Source organism: Azolla caroliniana, unplaced genomic scaffold (assembly GCF_043228905.1).
Source record: "Azolla caroliniana isolate FFs.n. ecotype wild unplaced genomic scaffold, voAzoCaro1.0.p SCAF_15, whole genome shotgun sequence".
NCBI classification, from domain to species: domain Eukaryota; kingdom Viridiplantae; phylum Streptophyta; class Polypodiopsida; order Salviniales; family Salviniaceae; genus Azolla; species Azolla caroliniana.
In genome coordinates this window covers 13,894,966-13,913,696 of record NW_028230450.1, presented here as the reverse complement: position 1 = coordinate 13,913,696, position 18,731 = coordinate 13,894,966, and the positions used below count along the sequence as shown (strand labels likewise).

At 39.1% G+C, this 18,731-nt stretch overlaps 1 protein-coding gene across 1 annotated transcript; it reads right to left on the bottom strand.

The window, feature by feature from the left end:
* Positions 1 to 13,185: 13,185 nt before the first annotated feature.
* LOC147854718 (NADPH--cytochrome P450 reductase-like) lies at positions 13,186 to 18,201 on the bottom strand. The gene is made up of 18 exons (XM_087331175.1): positions 17,905 to 18,201; positions 17,373 to 17,435; positions 16,877 to 16,953; positions 16,727 to 16,784; positions 16,554 to 16,640; positions 16,433 to 16,469; positions 16,273 to 16,342; positions 15,925 to 16,125; positions 15,740 to 15,832; positions 15,431 to 15,656; positions 14,994 to 15,077; positions 14,765 to 14,916; positions 14,581 to 14,677; positions 14,335 to 14,487; positions 14,158 to 14,235; positions 13,796 to 13,918; positions 13,587 to 13,700; positions 13,186 to 13,494 (listed from the first exon to the last, which is right to left on the bottom strand). Exons 1-18 carry the CDS (start codon positions 18,169 to 18,171, stop codon positions 13,414 to 13,416), a joined length of 2,061 nt encoding a protein of 686 aa, XP_087187301.1. The 5' UTR covers positions 18,172 to 18,201; the 3' UTR covers positions 13,186 to 13,413.
* Between the last annotated feature and the right edge of the window lie 530 nt (positions 18,202 to 18,731).

Genomic DNA, 18,731 nt, shown 5'->3' with positions numbered 1-18,731 from the left:
ACGCCAGATAGTACGAAAATTGCATATGTCGGCTGAGAACTAGGGGGTAAGGTTGCCGCCTGATGGCGTGGGCTCCGAACTTTGGGGAAATTGCCCGATACCTGGACAGATTTTGTCACAGTTTTTAAGGGCCAATTTCTGCAACCTCCCTCTGGAACCCAGGCAACACAAGCTTTAATGAATCTCTCTAGCAAGAAGTTTTCCTCACTAGATGACGATGTCCACCATGCTAGAACCCAAATCCAAAACTCGGGTCTAGAAGGGGACAATTGGTTAATAACTTGTTTTGTCAATGGCGTCCCCAATTCGGACTATCACTGGATAGTGCACGATAAGGATCCAAAATCCTTCGAAGAGGCCGTTGAAATAGTTCTTCGCTATCAATGCACTTCGAAGAATGACCATAACAAACCCAACGAAGCGCCCGGGACTAAGCAGTCACAATTCATTGGAAAACACAAGACACCCAACAAATTCATGGATCGCAATTGTAAGCGACAACATCCTTTTTGCGTATTCTGCAAAAAGAAGGGTCATACAAAAGAACAATGTCGAAAGCTCCAACGGAAAGAGCACAACAACAAAGCAAAAGTTGCAGACCATAAAGGTCAGATTATTAATGTCCTTGAGGTCTAAACACATTATTTAAGTAATTGTCAATGTTCTTTCCTTCACTATGTATTGGGACCCAATGATTTCCTACATGCAAACAGGTATGTCAATGGATCTCCTGTACAATTTTTATTTGATTCGGGAAGCTCACACAATTTTGTGAATGATCATTCGGTTCAAATATAGGGAATCCAACCCACCATAAGTGATCACACCTATAGGGTGCACTTGGCTGATGGAAGAGTACAATACATCGATTCATTCATTAGGAATTTCTATTGATACTTATGTAGAGGAAGTAGACTTCCATGTAATGAATCTTTGTACCACTTATGTAATACTGGGTTATCCTTGGTTTTATAATAAAAACTCTTCTTTGTCTATTGATTGGGTTCGTCATTCCATTTCCTTTGTACTAAAGGATTGTACTCATTTTATTCAATGTGTAAATAAACAATCCCTTTCGATTGTTTCCTCTCCATCAATATATGAGTTGTCTTGTTCTTCTTTATTTTATTGTGTACTTGATCCGAACATTCACGTTTATAATATTGATAACGTCTCGGGTCAATTGACATATTTTGAACAACAACTCGATAAAATCTTAAATGATTTTCATGATGTTTTTCCAAGTGAACTACCACATGGGTTACCTCCTAAACGTAATATAGACCATCGTATAGATATTGTACCTAGCGTTGCACCAATAAGTATACCTCCTTATCACTTAAGTCAATCCGAAGAGGATGAGGTATCTAAGCAACTCAAGGACTATTTATGAATGGGTTATATACATTATAGTAAATCTCCATGGGGTGCACCTGTTCTCTTGGTAAAAATGAAAGAGGGCACATGGCGTATGTGTATTAATTACCAACGCCTAAATAAAATGACAATCAAGAATTCATATCCATTGCCCCGAGCTAACGATCTAATTGACCGTCTCCAAGGAGCTCGGTATTTTACGAAACTTGATCTCCGTACGGGCTACCATCAAATTCGTATAAGTGAGGACAATGTTCCTAAAATGGCATTTCGTACGCGCTATGGCCATTATGAGTTTTTGGTTATGCCTTTTAGGTTGACCAATGCTCTGGCCACATTTCAACAAGAAATGAATGACATTTTCCGAGAACAACTTGGAAAATTTGTCGTTATTTTCTTGGATGATATTTTAGTTTATAGTCGTACATTAGAAGAACGTTTTGCAAACATTGCGCTACAAGCAATTCTACGTGAAGATCTCAAAATGCGAGTTCTTCAAAAAATCAAACTTATCTTGGACGTCTCATAACCGAACGAGGAGTTGAAATTGATCCTTCTCACATCGAGACAATCAAACTTTGGCCCACTCTTCGGAATATTCGAGAAGTTCGATCATTCCTTGGTTTTGTCGGGTTTTTGCGGAAATCCCTTCGTAATTACTCTTAGTTGAGGACGCCATTTACTGATCTTCTAAAAGGTCAAACGCGTAAGTCTACAAAACCTATTGTGTGGAATGCTACACTAGACCTCGTCCTTAAGGAACTCGAGTACCTGGTGTGCAAGGCTCCTTCGCTTCTTTTACCTGATCCTTCAAAACCTTTTGAAGTTGAAACCGATGCAAGCGATTATGCTATAGGTGTTGTCTTATATCAAGATGGTAAACCAATAGCATTCGGGAGTAAGAAACTTGATTCTGCTCAATGTTGGTATACCGTTCAAGAAAAGGAATTATTTGTAGCTATACATGCGCTCAAACATGGCGTTATTATCTTTATGGAAATCGTTTTGTGGTAACTACGAACCACGAGTCCTTGAAATATTTTTGTGACCAACAAGACCTGAAAGGTCGTAAGGCACAATGGGCTAAGCTCATCCAGGACTTTGATTTTTCCATATGATATCGTAAAGGTTCCATGAACATTGTCGTTGATGCACTAAGTCCATCCGTGAAGTTAACATGTTTATCTTCACTGAAATAACATCAGATCTTTATGATCACCTTCAAGGAAGGTATCCTTATGACAATTATTTTGCGAAATACTGGGCAAGAGTTGAGTCTTTAACAAACACCACCACATCCTCGAAGGAATCCTTCCACATTGCTAATGGTCTGCTCTACCGTAATGGGAAGGTCTGTGTTCTAGATTTGCCTATTGTATATTCTCTTAACATAATATATATCTTTTGTTCTCATCATTCTCTCTCTCTCTCTCTCTCTCTCTCTCTCTCTCTCTCTCTCTCTCTCACTCTTTCCTTCTCTCAAGAGTTCTACACCTCCCTTAGTACTAATCCTCATCTTTTTGTACTAATTCCTTATCTATCTTAGTACTATTCCTGACAGTACTTCTCTGTCTTAGTACTGCTCCTGACAATTTTAACCGATTTTGGTCTCCTTCCTTCTCTTCCTTTATCTTCTTACTTCTCCCCCCCTTCATACTAATCTCTTATTCCTCTTTTCTCTCATACTATGGCCATTGTTAGCGCTCAAGAATATCAATCCGTTTTTTCGGAGTTCCAATGCTTGAAAGAGACGTTTCTCGCATTGGAACAAGAAAAACAACGACTATTGGGGGAGCTTCAACAAATCTCCTTAGAGAGACGCAGCAGACGCAACAACAACACAGGGAACTAGCGTTACGCGTGCAACATCTCAAAGCAACCATAGTAGCAATGCAACAACAAGGACCCAGTACGCAAGGGGTTCATAAAGAACCGAAGATCGGCCTTCCCATGAAATTCGATGGAACGCGACCGCAGTTTAGAGGATTCCTTAATCAAGTACGATTAGTCATTCAAATGCATCCTTCCCGATATCCCATCGATGCATCACGAGTGGGTTTAGTAGGCACGTTGTTAACTAGCTCAGCTTTGGCATGGTTCGCTCCGTTGTTAGAAAAGGAATCTCCTTTACTGAACAATTTTGAAGAGTTTTTAAGTGAGTTTAAAGACTGTTTTGGAGATACTGACAGCATAAGGACAGCAATAAACAAAATTTGACAATTACATCAAGGTGATCGTCCAGCCTCCGCATACGCTTCAGATTTCCGCCTACTCGCCTCCGATATCCCCTAGGATGACCAAGCACTTATGGAGCAATTTCATTATGTTCTACGTAACGATGCCAAGGAAATTTTACTTTTGAACTTCCCCGAAGAACCAAAGTCATTGACAGAAGCAATCAGTCGCGCGATAAGATGCGACAACCATCTTTTCGAACAACGTTCGGAATGTCAGTTCCAGATGCCAAGGGCAAGATTAGAGCCCACCTATGCCTCAATGGTAGCAAAACCTTTTCCAAGGGAGTCATATAATGTGTTTCCAGTTAATACTCCAACTCCGATGGAAATTGACACTACACGTCGTCACAAACCATTATCGGAAGAAGAAAAAGCAGCGACGTCGAGCAAATCGACTATGTCTTTATTGCAGTGGACCATGGCATATTGCAATGAACTATCCCCATAGGCCAAGAAGACAAGTGAACCAAATAGTTGCTAGTCGTAATTGTACTAAACACGAGTCTATTTTAGTAGGAATATCTGATAGTCCTAATAGTACTAATAGCCCAAATCTATCGAACAAATTTGATGTCCTTAGTCATTTAGAAGAAGAGTTAAACGACTAAGTCCAGCCAAAATAGGAGTCGTTTGGTTGGACAACCCTAGATCTTTGCAACCCATTAGTGGTTCCATTCCCTCTAAGCAAGTTAGCAATGTGTTCTTAGCCCAAGTAACCATTAGTACAAAAAGTACCTCTTCAGTACATGTCTCAGCAATCCTAGATTCCGAAGCTAATTCTTGCTTCATGGATAGGAATTTTGCCCAAGCTCATCAAATATCCCTAAGAAAACTCCCGTGTCCAACCTCTGTAGTAGTCATTGATGGTCGTCCCATTGCTTCCGGAAATATCATAGAAGAGTTAGAGCCCATTAATATTGTCCTAGATAATTTAGCATGTGTAGTATCATTTAATATAATTAGTATCCCAGAACATCCCATTGTTTTGGGATTACCATGGTTCGAATTACATAACCTAGACATAGATTGAAGAACAAGAGAAATCTGGTATTGACAAACCCAAGGATCTACTCATAAGATTGCAACCATTTCGTTACATCAGTTTCGTGAGGAAGGACGCAAGGAAGAAATGTTTCTCTTCGCAGTATTAGTAAAACCCTCCAACGCCACTAAAGAGGAGTCCACCGTTCAACTTCCAGAGAATTATCGTCATTATGCCGATGTGTTCGATAAAGTACAAGCCAATACGCTTCCTCACCATCAACTGTATGATTGCCCCATCGATTTAGAACCAGGAAAAGAACCACCATGGGGACCGATCTAGAATTTGTCACCAACCGAGCTAGAAGTCCTTTGAGCCTATATAGAGGAGAATTTGGCAAATGGTTTTATTCGACATTCGAAATCTCCAGCCGGCGCACCCATTTTCTTCGTCAAGAAAAAGGATGGATCAATTCGTCTCGTCGTAGATTACAGTGGCTTGAATAAGGTCACCATCAGGAATAGGTACGCACTTCCCCTTATCTCAAGTCTTTTAGAACGGATCAATGGTGTAAGGTTCTTCACAAAGATCGACTTAGGAGAATCCGACCAGGAGATGAATGGAAGACTATGTTTCGCACCAGATATGGGCACTCCGAGTATACGGTCATGTCATTCGGCCTCACTAATGTGCCAGTAGTCTTCCAGCACATGGCAAATGATATATTCTGAGATCTCTTGGATGTTTGTTTGATCATCTATTTGGATGATCTACTTGTTTATTCGAATACCCAAGAAGAGCATGATTCTCATGTACTTTTAGTACTAAAATGACTTCGAGAACATGGTCTTTATACAAAGTTGGAAAAATGTAGTTTCGAATGCAACCAAGCAAAATTTCTGGGCTATGTCATTTCCTCGGAAGGCATCTCCATCGATCCGGTTAAGGTCAAAACGGTGGTAGAGTGGCAGACTCCACAATCGTTGTGAGATGTGCAATGCTTTTTAGGCTTTGCCAATTTCTACCGCAAGTTTATACAGGATTACTCAAAGCTTGTTCTGCCTCTCACACAGCTCACCAGGAAGGGACAATCGTTTGTTTGGTCTGAAGAAGCAGACATGGCTTTTGAGGGTCTTAAGAAGGCATTTACATTAGCTCCTATTCTGGCTCATGTTGATCCGGAAAAACCATTCATCATCGAAGCAAATGCGTCGGATTTTGCATTGGGTAGCATTCTGTCACAACAAGGCGATGATGAAAAGCTCCATCTTGTGGCTTTCCACTCACACAAGTTTGATGGCAATGAAATCAACTATGAAATTCATGATAAGGAGCTATTAGCAATAGGGGACTCTTTTACGCAATGGAGGCATTTTCTAGAGGAATCTTCTCATCAAGTCACCGTATTCAGTGATCACAAAAACCTTGCCTACTTTCAGAATGCTCGTGTGTTAAATCGATGTCAAGGCCGATGGGCCCAATTCGTCACTCATTTCGACTTCAAAATTACATATCGTCCGGGGAAGCAACAAGGGGAGGCAGATGCATTATCACGACGCTCGTATCTAGCACCATCTCCTGGCGAGCCAGCTTTCGATAACCAAAAGCAAGTAATCCTAGGACCAGCACAACTGCAAGCAACACAGGTCTTCGGAATGCCCTTGGATTCCCACGTTATCGATACCATACGTGAGGACTTGAAGACAAATGTTTTCGCCCAAGCCATTCTAGCACAAATTGATCCCTCTCGAGCATCTTGTTCACAGTCGCAACAACGAGGTACGGACTATCGACAATTCGAATGTCATGATGGATTTCTATTCTTTAAGAAACTATTGTATGTTCCTGATGGTTCTTGTCGTCTTCGAGTAGTCCAAAACTGTCATGACACATATACAGTTGGGCATTTTGGTAGTACTAAAACATTAGATTTGGTACAACGATCATTCTAGTGGCCCCATATGCGACAATTTGTTGAAGATTTTGTTCGGACTTGTGATACATGTTGCAGAGCAAAAATGCCAAGGCATCATCCATATGGTTTTTATTAGAACCATTACCAATTCCAAGCAAGTCGTGGCAATCCATTGCTCTAGATTTCATCACAAATCTTCCAATCTCTAAGGGATTCGATGTGATTTTAATAGTAGTAGATCGATATACGAAGATGGCCCATTTTTTGCCATGTACTAAGAAAATCTCTAGTGAGGAAACCATTGAAACTGTCATGTGTGAAGTATGTCGGCATCATGGCCTTCCCGATAGTATCATCAGCGACTGTGGACCCCAGTTTGTCTCGAAATTCTGGAAGCACCTCTTTAAAATGCTCAAGGTCACTTGTAACCTCTCCTCCGGCTACCACCCACAAACAGACGGCCAAGCAGAACGAACAAATCAAACACTGGAGCAATATCTTCGGTGCTTTCTAATCTATCATCAAGATGACTGGGCGGATGTTTTCCACTTCGCCGAATTTTTCTATAATAACTCTGTCCACTCATCGACAAAGGTTACACCATTTTATGTTTATACGGGCTATCACCCCCGGTGGTGTGTATTTGAAACCCCAGAGTTACCCACAAATCCTTGCGCAGAGGATCGTTTGGAGCGGTTACACAATATACAAGCGGATTTATCTACTCATCTACAGCAAGCTCAACAAACACACAAGGTTTACGCGGATCGTCATCGGCTTCCATCCAGTTTTAACATTGGAGATTGGGTATGGCTACTTCGACGACACATCAAGACTACTCGCCCATGCGAGAATTTGGATTATCGGCGATTAGGTCCTTTCTGTATTATCGGAAAAATTAATGATGTCGCTTTTCATCTCGATCTACCTCCACAACTTTGGATACATCCAGTGTTTCATAGTTCTCTCCTCGAACCCTATCAAGACAGCACCATCCCAGGTCGTATTAAACAACCTCCACCCCCGATCGAACTTGAAGATGGACCTGAGTCTGAGGTTGCCGCCATCCTCGATTCCAAGATTGTTCACAACAATCTCTACTATTTAGTCAATTGGCTAGGATATCGTCCCAGCGAGCGTACTTGGGAACCAATAGAGAATGTGACCAATGCTCGTGCTCTTCTTGAAGACTTCCATCGTCAATATCCAGACAAACCGGGTCCTCCATCCAAAATGACTCCTGACACTCGTCGTTTTAAAGGGGGGATAGTATCATGATATGGCAAGGCTCGAACCCATTACCTTATGTTACATGGGTCGAACTCTTGACCATTAGACTATTTGTTATAATACGAAGGATATTATTTTCATTCAAGTTTTATTATAGAAAATTGATGTATATTCCAGATCTCTCTGGAACATTCTAGAAACTTCAGGAGTACTCCTGATAACACTATAAAAGGAGGCACAAGGCATTATTCCGAACCAATTCGGTTCAACGTCAATTTGAAGCCTCCTAGCTACTATTGTATATTCTCTTAACATAATATATATCTTTTGTTATCATCATTCTCTCTCTCTCTCTCTCTCTCGTTCTACACCTCCCTTAGTACTAATCCTCATCTTTTAGTACTAATTCCTTATCTGTCTTAGTACTGTTCCTGACAGTACTTCTCTGTCTTAGTACTGCTCCTGACACATTGAGCATGAGCTCCATGGATCATCCTCAATCCGATGGACAGACAGATTCTGAACGAGTAATCCAAATTATTGAGGACATGCTTCGAGCATACATTGGTGCAAAACCAACAAAATGGGAACGTTATCTCCCAATTTTGGAGTTTTCTTATAACAGCTCCAAGCATATGTCGACAAGATATAGTCCTTTTATGTTGATGTATGGTTTTCAACCACGAGCCCCGATTGATGTTAATATACATCATGATGAGTTGTGAAGTACGCAATACTTTCTTCAGGATATGCAAGATATGTTGCATATTGCACGAGATAATATAAAAACGGCTCAAGATAGAGTGTGTTTTTACGTCAATCATAATAGGCTACCTCGTGTATTCATCCCTGGATAGAAGGTATTTTTATGTGTACCTCACAATTCTAAGACATTGTCTACGGGTAAGTGCGCTATGTTAGCCCCACGATATTGTGGACCTTTTCAAGTCCTAAAACGCATTGGTTCATCAGCATATCATCACGCTCTTCCCAATGGCGTTGAAATTCATCCAGTTTTTCATGTAAGTCGTCTAAAAAGACTTCTAGGTTCTGGTGACAATACAGTTACAACTGAAACTCTAGTTACTTCTGAAGAATTATCTTCTAAACCACATGTACCATAAAGAATTCTTGATGTTAAAACAAAAAATCTGCATACGAAAATAATCCGAGAATTTAAAATTAAATGGATGGATAAATCTATCAAAGATGCCACATGGGAACGCGAAAATACTCCTAGAACTAACGTCGCTAACTTTCCATTGCAAGAGTGCAATGTTTTAAAGAGGGAGAGTATGTTACGGGCATGACTATATAATATCCCGTGGTGAGAATTTATCGTAGTATTCTATACACATGGATAAGTGTGCGGGTTAAACGAGAGTGTAAAGAAGGGTAGGATTACTTTTAATCCTCGGGATTTAGACAACCCATTAGGCCAAGTGTGAACTTGCTTGGGGGCCTTGGGTATCGCTATAAATATGAGGCCTAACTACCCTCATTTCATTATATCTTGACTATGTCGAAACTCTGTTTCGTGGTGGGTCAACTCTTGTAGCGAGCGCGCCAGCACCAGGTACGACTCGACGCCACGGTAGTGGTATGGGACGCCGATCAAGGCTCGAGTCCGTCTCGATCCCTTTTCTCGGGGGTGGCCGGGTGGATCGGCACCCTTCTTTCTCTCTCTCCTTTCTATATATCTATCTTTTATCCTTATCATATGCTTACTTTAGATCATAACTCTAACAGGCGACCTCACACGAAGTGGGTCAAGCCCTTATCCCAGAATATCATTGTGGTCATGCTTGTTTAATTGTAATATATAAAGAAATCAAAGTGACAAATGGGGATAACAAAAAATGATGGTTATTATGCCCTTTCCACAAAAAATGTGAAGACGGGCACCAATATCCTTATCTTGAAAGGACAACCTTCGATATACCAATATAATGTAACAAATTCCTAATATGCACATATATATGTTTATAACATGTATACAATCTCATACGTATACATGTGATCATATATATATATAAGAATCATCAACAAAACATAAACCAACGAATGATGTAATCAAGATACGAATCGAGGCAAATAGCCTCTTAGCACACGTAACATCCAAAATAAAAAAGTGAATGTAATATGCAATTGAGGTATTGACCTCCACGCATACAAGACAGATCACATATCAAATACATGGCAATTGAGGTATTGATCTTATACACATATGTAACATATGTATGTTTTATACAAACAAACTATGACCACTACAACATAATTGAATGATTACATTTTAACATCTTGACTTAAACATGATTAGGATGGGAGAAGAAAGAATAGAAAAAAGGGAAGTACTGAAGTTCCTTTGTTGACGCCGTTTTGGATCAAGCTCGAACAAACATCGATCGATCACCATCCAAAGTAAATCAAATCAACAAAAGAAATTAAATTAAAGAAAGGTAAATAACCTATCATAAGAGCTTTTGCCCATCAAGCGATGATCGAGGGTTCAATCTTCCCCCCTACCCATACATAAAACATGTAAGTAAAGTCATCTGAGATTCTCAAGAGGATTAAAGTGTCATTGTTTAAGTGGTATAAATAGATATATTCAATCTTTTTCCCATCAAACGATGGTCAAGAGTTTGAATCTTCCGCCCTACACATATATAAAAGGTGTAAGTAAAGTCATTTGAGATTCTCAAGAGGATTAATGTGCCATCGTTTAGGTGGTGTAAATTAATAATATTATTCAAGTAATAAAAGTATTCAGTTTCACTTCATCCTCTTCGGTATCTATTCTACATAATCCCATGATCTTTCCCTAACCATCTAATTTACTTTTATGATCTCCTCTTGAATAAAATCTCGGTGATTCAATGTAGAAAACTTTCAATCTTTAAATGGTGTAGGAGGAATTACAAGCAATTGGTTTTAGTATCTGCGAAGTCTCATAATATCTCATCCCAATTTTGGAGATAAAATAGAAACTTTCATGTCACCTACCTATCAAACAAAAAGAATCATCATTGTTGTCTTAGTGCAAAGAGGGCTTTCATCTTGAGCTTGACGAAGTGAGATTATAACTTTACTCACTTCAATTTGTTCTCTTGAACATATTATTTTATCCTTGCCCATTTGTTCCATAGATTTTCCAATTTTCACTTCTTCATATAACTTTTTCTATGTGTTGTCCGATTCAAGAGAGAGCAAAGCTTCTTGGCTAAGAAATTAGTAATCCTTTTGAGCTTACTCTCTCTCACGTAGGAGGTTATCTTCATTAACATAGTTGAGTCAAAAATTGTGGGCTTTGTGGTTTTTTTTTCTAAGAAAAAATTGCTTCCCATCAGTTAGGTGAATCACTCAAATCAGGCAATGTACACTCTAAGTATCTATAGATACTCTACTATTTACAGGTCTCTTTCATGTATATTTGGCTAAGGTATGTCTTGAGAACTCAACATCTAATGTACCCACCATCTCATTTATTCTCCAATGCAAGAAAGTCCTCTTTCCTACCTTTTAGCAATGGGTAATATACTTAATGCTATCTATGATTGGACATAATAGCTATTTAAAGCTTTCTATGGTTACAAGTAACTCATAGACAATGCATTGTTTATCCTTATTTTGAGTATTCAAAAGCATGAAATTTGTTAGAGCTATCGATGCTCAAATCATATGCATATAAAAAATTTCTAATACTCATGATCTTTTAAAAATATTCGTGCAAGTATTTAACAAAAGCACCGAATTATCTATGTAAAACAAAAGCATGATATCTACATAGCGAATGATAATTTCTTCAATGTCATCTTTCTTAACAATGCTCATCAACCATTTGTTCCAATTCAACAATAGTGGGCATCCTTTCTTGACACCAAATGTTAAAGAGTGAATGTGTGCATTCCTAGTTTGTAAATATTCATTGTAATGTGTGAAATGTGAACCTTTGGCCAATTAAATAACAACTTAACAGTTTGGATGTGGATTGATTTACATGCAAGAGAAGAAAGCCAGTTTGTGGCATTTGGCCAATCTATCACTTTGAGGTGCTTTGCCAAATTGACATTAAGTATATTGTCTAAGGCAGCAACCAAATCCAAGGTTCAATTTTATATTGAGGGTTCGGCACACATGATGAAACATGAATAAGAAGCTTTTGATTCCAAAAGTGGACTCCTAAAAAAAGAAAACATTATTTTGCTTTTACTCCTGACAGATCCTTAACATCAAGAACAGACCAACCCTACAGAGTTGTTGCAGTTAACAATCGGCAACGGTTCGGTTTGAACCGAACCAAACCGTGAAACCGCGGCTTAACGGCTTAACGGTTTCAACAGTTCAGGTTTAGGTTTTTTTTTAACGGTGCGGTTCGGATTCGGTTTGGTTTCAGCAGTCAAAAACCTCGGTTTAAACGGTTTTTAATTTTTAATTTTTTTAATTTTAAAAAAAAAATTTAAAAATTTGAAAAAAATTCTAAAAAATTTTAAAAATTGTTTTTAAACAATCTTTTCATTTTTACTCTTATTCTCACATTTTAGGAACATCTTAAAAATTTTAAAAATTCTAAATAATGAAATATTATAAATTTAAAAATAAAATAAAATAAATTTGACCTATGTTGAAAACCGAAACCGAACCACGAAACCGCGGTTTTTACGGTTTAATGGTTTAACGGTTTGAAAAATGTTTAACGGTTCGGTTCGGTTCAAGTTTCAACATTTTTAAATGGTTCGGTTTGGACCCTCTCAAACCGAATCGAACCGTTGCCGATTGTTAGTTGTAGTCTAGAAGTTTATACTAGTCCATGGCCCACAAAAGCCCACAATTTTCAAGAATTTTGTGGTCAAATGTAACAATCGACAACGGTACCGAACCACAAAACCACAACTTAACAGTTTAAATGGTTCGGTCAAGTTCAAGTTTTTTTAAACAATTCAACTCAATTTCGGTTCGATTTCAACTGTTAAAAACCGTGGTTTAAACTGTTTAACAATTTTATATTTTTTAAATAAAAAACTTGTTTTTAAATAATCCTTTCATTTTCATGCCTTATTCTCACATTTTGAGAAAATTTTAATAATTTTAAAAATTAAAAATTAAAAAATTGACCTAAGCTAAAACCAAAACCACAGTTTTACCGGTTTACCGGTTTAATGGCTTAACAGTTTGAAATTTTTTAAATGGTTCAGTTTAACTATTTCGTGGTTCGGTTCGGTTCGGTTCAAGTTTCAACATCTCTAAACGGTTAGGTTTCAAACCGGTTTGGTTTGGACCCTCTCAAATCGAACCGTTGCCGATTGCTAGTCAAATGTGCCATTAAGGTCATGGAATCCAATATTCATGTGGTTGTATAGCCCATCAGAGTAGGTTTTATGTTGCTACCAATTTGCACCCACCATCAAAGCCCGTTTCCAGTTATTGACTACACACACAGCATATGATTTTAAGTGAACTACCTCAATTCCGCAAATCTACATTTGGTTCATCGAGCTTCATACAAGGTACTTCAGTAGCTATTTTAATACCACTGGGATTGTTTATTTTCAAAGTATCCTACCTACCAAGAAGCCTTTATAGGTGTGTTACAAGAGAATTCAGCTATTTATTAAAGCAAAAAGCCTCAAGCTGTGCACAGCCTCGTGTCTTTGGGACCCTCCTGTTGTCTTTTACCACACATCGCGGAGGTATCTTCCATCAATTTGCAATTGTTTGACTATAGCCTCAGCTTTTGTGCTGTCTACAGATGCCTGATACATTATTAAGCCAAACCCATAAGAGAATGTATATATGACAAAGAGCAACAACATCTAGAAATTATAAAAAAACATTGTGATCACACCTGTTCTTCCACTATAGTATGAAGAGTCCTGTGGACATCTCTGGCCATGCCTTTGGCATCTCCACAGACATATAGATTGCCTCCACTAGACAGATATTCCCATATTTTGGCAGCCTACATTGAAATAAGATATAGTAGGTTCATACTCATAGCAAAATGATGCATTCTGATGGCAACGACAGGTATAAAGAAATTTGTGAACAATTCACCTGCTCAATCATCTTATGCTGCACATATTCTTTAGTGGTACCTTCTCTAGAGAAGGCAACAAGGAGATCAGATATGGCCCCTGTCTCCAAGAATGTGTTGAGTTCCTCTTCATATATGTAATCCTGCAATCCCAACCAGTGTCATGATATATAGGCACACAAAAGCAAATCCTCATGTATAAGCATCTATCTGAGCTACATAATCTGGTGGGTAAATGTGTCATAACATCGACACCAATGTAATGTCAACATGGGATAAAAAAGAAGTATCTATTTTAACTTTATCAATAATCACATTATAAACTCAAATATATTATGGAATTGGGTTTATATTTCAATGAAGGAAATGGTAATATATATACCTGATGACGATTTCTGCACCCGAAGAATAGCATTGCAGGTCCTAGATCTTCACCAGATTGTTTAAGCGCAGATCGTTCCTGAATTCAACAATATCTCAGAACCTCGGATGGTTCTTGAATCTTCATATGCACATATTATGCATGTAAAGGATACTAACAAAAGAGAAATATCCCAACCTGCATAAACCCTCTGAATGGTGCTAATCCAGTGCCAGGCCCAACCATTATTATTGGAATTGTCGGATTTGCTGGAAGTTTAAAGTTCGAAAGCCTAACAAATATTGGCGCCCAACTACAGTCATCCCCTACCTCAGCTACAGGTCTTGAATTCTGAAAGATTCAAAACATTAATTAATTCAAGCAATAATTGTATAACTCACATTCAGCAATTTCTGCCGCATCTAGACTATAATGTCTATTTACCTTCAGCCAGGTAGAGCAGACGCCTCGATGAAACCGTCCAGTAGGACTCACCCCATATACAAGTGAACAAGTCACATGAATCCTATCAGGCGCAAATCTGCACACAAGCAAGTGATAAGTCAGAAAATAAAATACATTTTCGCTCTGAACAAAACAAAAAAGTTTTATCTCGCTGAGCACATGCCTTGGAGAAGAGGAAATGCTGTAATAGCGAGGCTGAAGCCGTGGAGAAATAGCTGCAAAGAAAACTCCAAGAGGGGGCTTCGCTGAAGGAAATGCAGCCATTACCTCCAAAAGGCTCCTTTGATTAGAAGTTATCCACTGGTGAAAATCATCCTACAAAGGAAAAAAAAATTATCAGATCTATGAAGCCTTGAAATAAAGAAGCTTTTGCAAGGAAAGTAGATTTCAACCTTGCCCAGTGGTGATGCCAAAAATTTGAGTCTATCTTTCTCTGTAGGATTGGTTGCATGAGCTGCTAGTGCAGCAAGAGCAGCCTATATTGCAAAATTTGCATGAGTTAGGGAATCATCTGTGTACCAAATATACCATGTAAAGACACAAACCAGAGCCCCCCGTTATTATCACTGCTTAACTAACAGGCAGTTAATTGTTTTAAGATGCCAAAATTCGGAAAGCTTTTGTAAAGACATGAGGATAAATGGCATGTATTTTGAATTGTACTTATGTTACTTTACTGTAGGGGCGGTTTCTTGTCCATGTAGTTTAATTATTGCATCTCTCTTAAGATTTCTAAAGGTTAATTATCACTATATTGACAAAAAAAAAAGACAATGCATCATCACATTTTGCTTTGCATGTAGCCTCTTGCCAGTGAGCTCATACATACCTTACGTGGTGGAGTTAAAATATCTGCATAGCGAGCCAAGGCAGTTTTTAAATCACATGGCCCTGGGAATGGTGGCATTAAAGAACCACCTATTGGAGTCCCATCCTCAGCTTCTGCATGCAGTGAAAACATTGTATCCAGGGAATATCCAAGCAATCCAGCTGCCTCCTCGACATTTTCATTTGTGTTTTCTGGATAAACCCCAACATGATCCCCGGTCTCATATCTGGAAATACATGAGCAACAGGCATTGGAAAGGCAAGTAAAAGTAAATGGAAAATCGACATAATGCATGCTTTTCTTACTTACTTTAAGCCTGTGCCTAGGATATCAAACTCCAAGTGAATGCACGAACGATCTGATTGGTCAGTGTGCAGCTCTCTCCGTACAGCCACATTTGCCCTAAAAATCAACATAAACAATAGTGAACACAGTACATAGACAAATAAGTCAAACTGCCACTGTACAAGACCAGAGAAGAGCCCAAGTCTTACCTGCATGGGTGGTTTGCATCATGTGTCCCAGGAGTGCGTGACCTAGGTGTAAATACCTCCTGATACACATTCTTTTCATCGTCATCATGGAATACAACTCGATATTCTAGGATAGCAGCCATGTAAGGCGTGGTCACAGCAGGAGTTGCATTAGTTGAATCAAGCAAGAGTGGATCAAGGGATGGCCATAGTTGTTCACGCCTACAAAGAAGCCCATTAGATTGCATATCCTAACAAATGGCTTTACAAATTGATTTCCCGTAACTCAAGGGTTGAGATAAACACATTGTCTTAAAAGCAAATTGTAACAAAGAAATCCCACAATTCTTTCTTTATAAAGATATATACCATGCTGAAAAGTCGTCCTCGATGCACTGGTCATCATCCCCAAGCCCACATGAAACCAGCTGATTTGCTCCTGTAAAAGAGGAAGTTGATTAGGCATCATTAAATGGGGAGATAAAGAGTAATTTTCTGGTCCACAACAGAGAAGGATTGGTTGACCAACCATAAGCTGCAAGAGCCTCATCCACTTTCTTGGCAACCTGAAATCAGATCAAAAGCAATTATATACCACTTTTAATTACCAAGATCCTAGTTTTACTTCAAATAATTTACATGGTATATACCTCATTGAAGTGCTCATACTGCCGGTTTCCCAGGCCAAAGACACCATAGGAAAGACCTGAAAGCCAATCTCCTCCATTCTTCTTGCCCTAACAAATTTATTGGATCAAAAGTTTACAGTTTTAGTATTTCTCCCAAGAATGCCAAACATATATATGACAGTGTATTTGCGTACATCAACAAACCACTTGTAGAACCGTGCAGCATTATCTGTAGGTTCTCCATCTCCATACCTATGTGTTTGTATAGATATAAGGTGGAATTTGAAATGTAAATCACACTAAAACCCTACTATTAATGTGCTATCAATATAAGCATTACTTACGTTGCAAGTGTGAACAGAGCAAGGCTCTCCTTGCTGAATTTTTTATCGTACTCATCAGCATCTGCTCCATACTCATCCTTGCAATGAAGCGATGGTCAAAACTTTCTTGAGATTGGAACCGAAACAATACACACATGCATGTAGATCTGCATGACTTTTCGTATTCATTTCCCATATTTCTCTTCATTAGCAGGATACTGTTGCTAAGTTTCCATATTCCTCTTCAGATTGCAAGAGATTAGTGTTTATTTTTCATATGTTCTCTTCAAGTTTCTATGTTTTTGTTCAGACTGCAAGAGGGTATTTTTTATTTTCCAAACCTTTTCTTCAAGTTACAGGATATTCTTGTTTATTTTTCCTCTTTCTCCGAAGATACTCTAGTTCATTTTTTATGCATTCTCTTTAACCTACACGAAATTATTATTAATTCCCCACTTTTATCTCCTTAACTTGTTCATTTTCCACATATTTCTCTTCAATTACATGAGATACGTACCAGATCGACCACCTTGAAGAGGACTCTGTTTTCATATCGAACTCTACCTTCTTCAGCCAGAGACTGAAAATCACAAGAATCCATATACGTACAAATGAATGAATGTTCCACAAACACTTGAGCTTGAAAAAAAACCATTCAAGGATTAGAGAAGGAATCCATGAATGTTGTACAAATATTTGATTTCACAACAATCAATACACATACAGACGATTGAATGAATCCATCTGCAGATGAATGACTCAATCCGTGAACCTTCTACAAATATTTGATCTCATGAGAAATATTCATATATATGAATGGATGGATGGATGGATGGATCTCACGAGAATCCATCTGCAGATGAATGACTCAATCCGTGAACCTTCTACAAATATTTGATCTCATGAGAAATATTCATATATATGAATGGATGGATGGATGGATGGATGGGATGGATCCATCAATGGCCTATTCATTCAAAGATGAATCCGAACAAGGACACCACACCACAGCAAAAATAATAATAATAATGGAAGGAACGATAAAGTACCTTGGCAAATCCTTCTGCTGTTCCTGTCTGAGTTCCGAAGAAGACAGTGACCTTCTTCTGGGAGAGATCTTCCAGAGTTGGAGAGGAAACCTCTACCACAAGCTTTTTGGGAGTGGCATCTTTCTTCTCCTTCAGGTCTTTGGAGGTTTTCGAGGAAGAAGAGGAAGATCGGAAGAAGATGAAGAGGATGGGCAAGAGGAGCAGAGCTGCGAGGAGCAGCAAGGAAGAGGGGTTCTCCCAGAGGGGGGGAGCAGAGGGTTGGGCCATGGAGGAGGAGGAGGAGGAGGAGGAGGTGGGGAGGTGTACTCTGCACCTGTGTTGACTCAGTATTCAGATACCATAATGGCTACAGACAGAGACTGAGACTGAGACTGAGAGAGACAGAAGAAGAAGAAGAAGAAGAAGAAGAGAAATGAATGAATGAATGAATGAATGGTTGGGTTGGGTGTGCTAGAGTGAGGCCTCTGGACAATGGACTCAGACAATAATAGACTCGGACAACGGACTCGGACAATAGCCTCGAGCAATGGACTCGGACAATAGACTCGAACAATGGACTCGGACTCGGACTCGGACACCAACATTGACCCTGACCCTGACTCAAATCACTCACGCTCACACCATCGAGTGCCTTCGTTGATCGCGACCCACCATCACCTCCCCCACTTGATAGCCTCGATGGACGCATTGTATCCCACTATGTTCAGCTTTGCTTGCCTTTACTTACGAGATGGTTTACTAGCAAGAGCAGTCAGTGTGTCTCCGGAGCTTCTCTCGATGAAGGTTTGTCGTCGCCTTGGGTTTTGGGGGTGGAGAGTGGGTGGTCA

Coding starts and splice junctions, on each gene's coding strand:
- LOC147854718 (XM_087331175.1), bottom strand. CDS start 18,171: ATGGCCCAACCCTCTGCTCCCCCCCTCTGGGAGAACCCCTCTTCCTTG. Junction 15,657..15,739: donor ATCCTAGGCACAGGCTTAAA/GTAAGTAAGAAA, acceptor ATGTATTTCCAG/ATATGAGACCGGGGATCATG. Junction 14,236..14,334: donor CATTCAGAGGGTTTATGCAG/GTTGGGATATTT, acceptor TGTTGAATTCAG/GAACGATCTGCGCTTAAACA.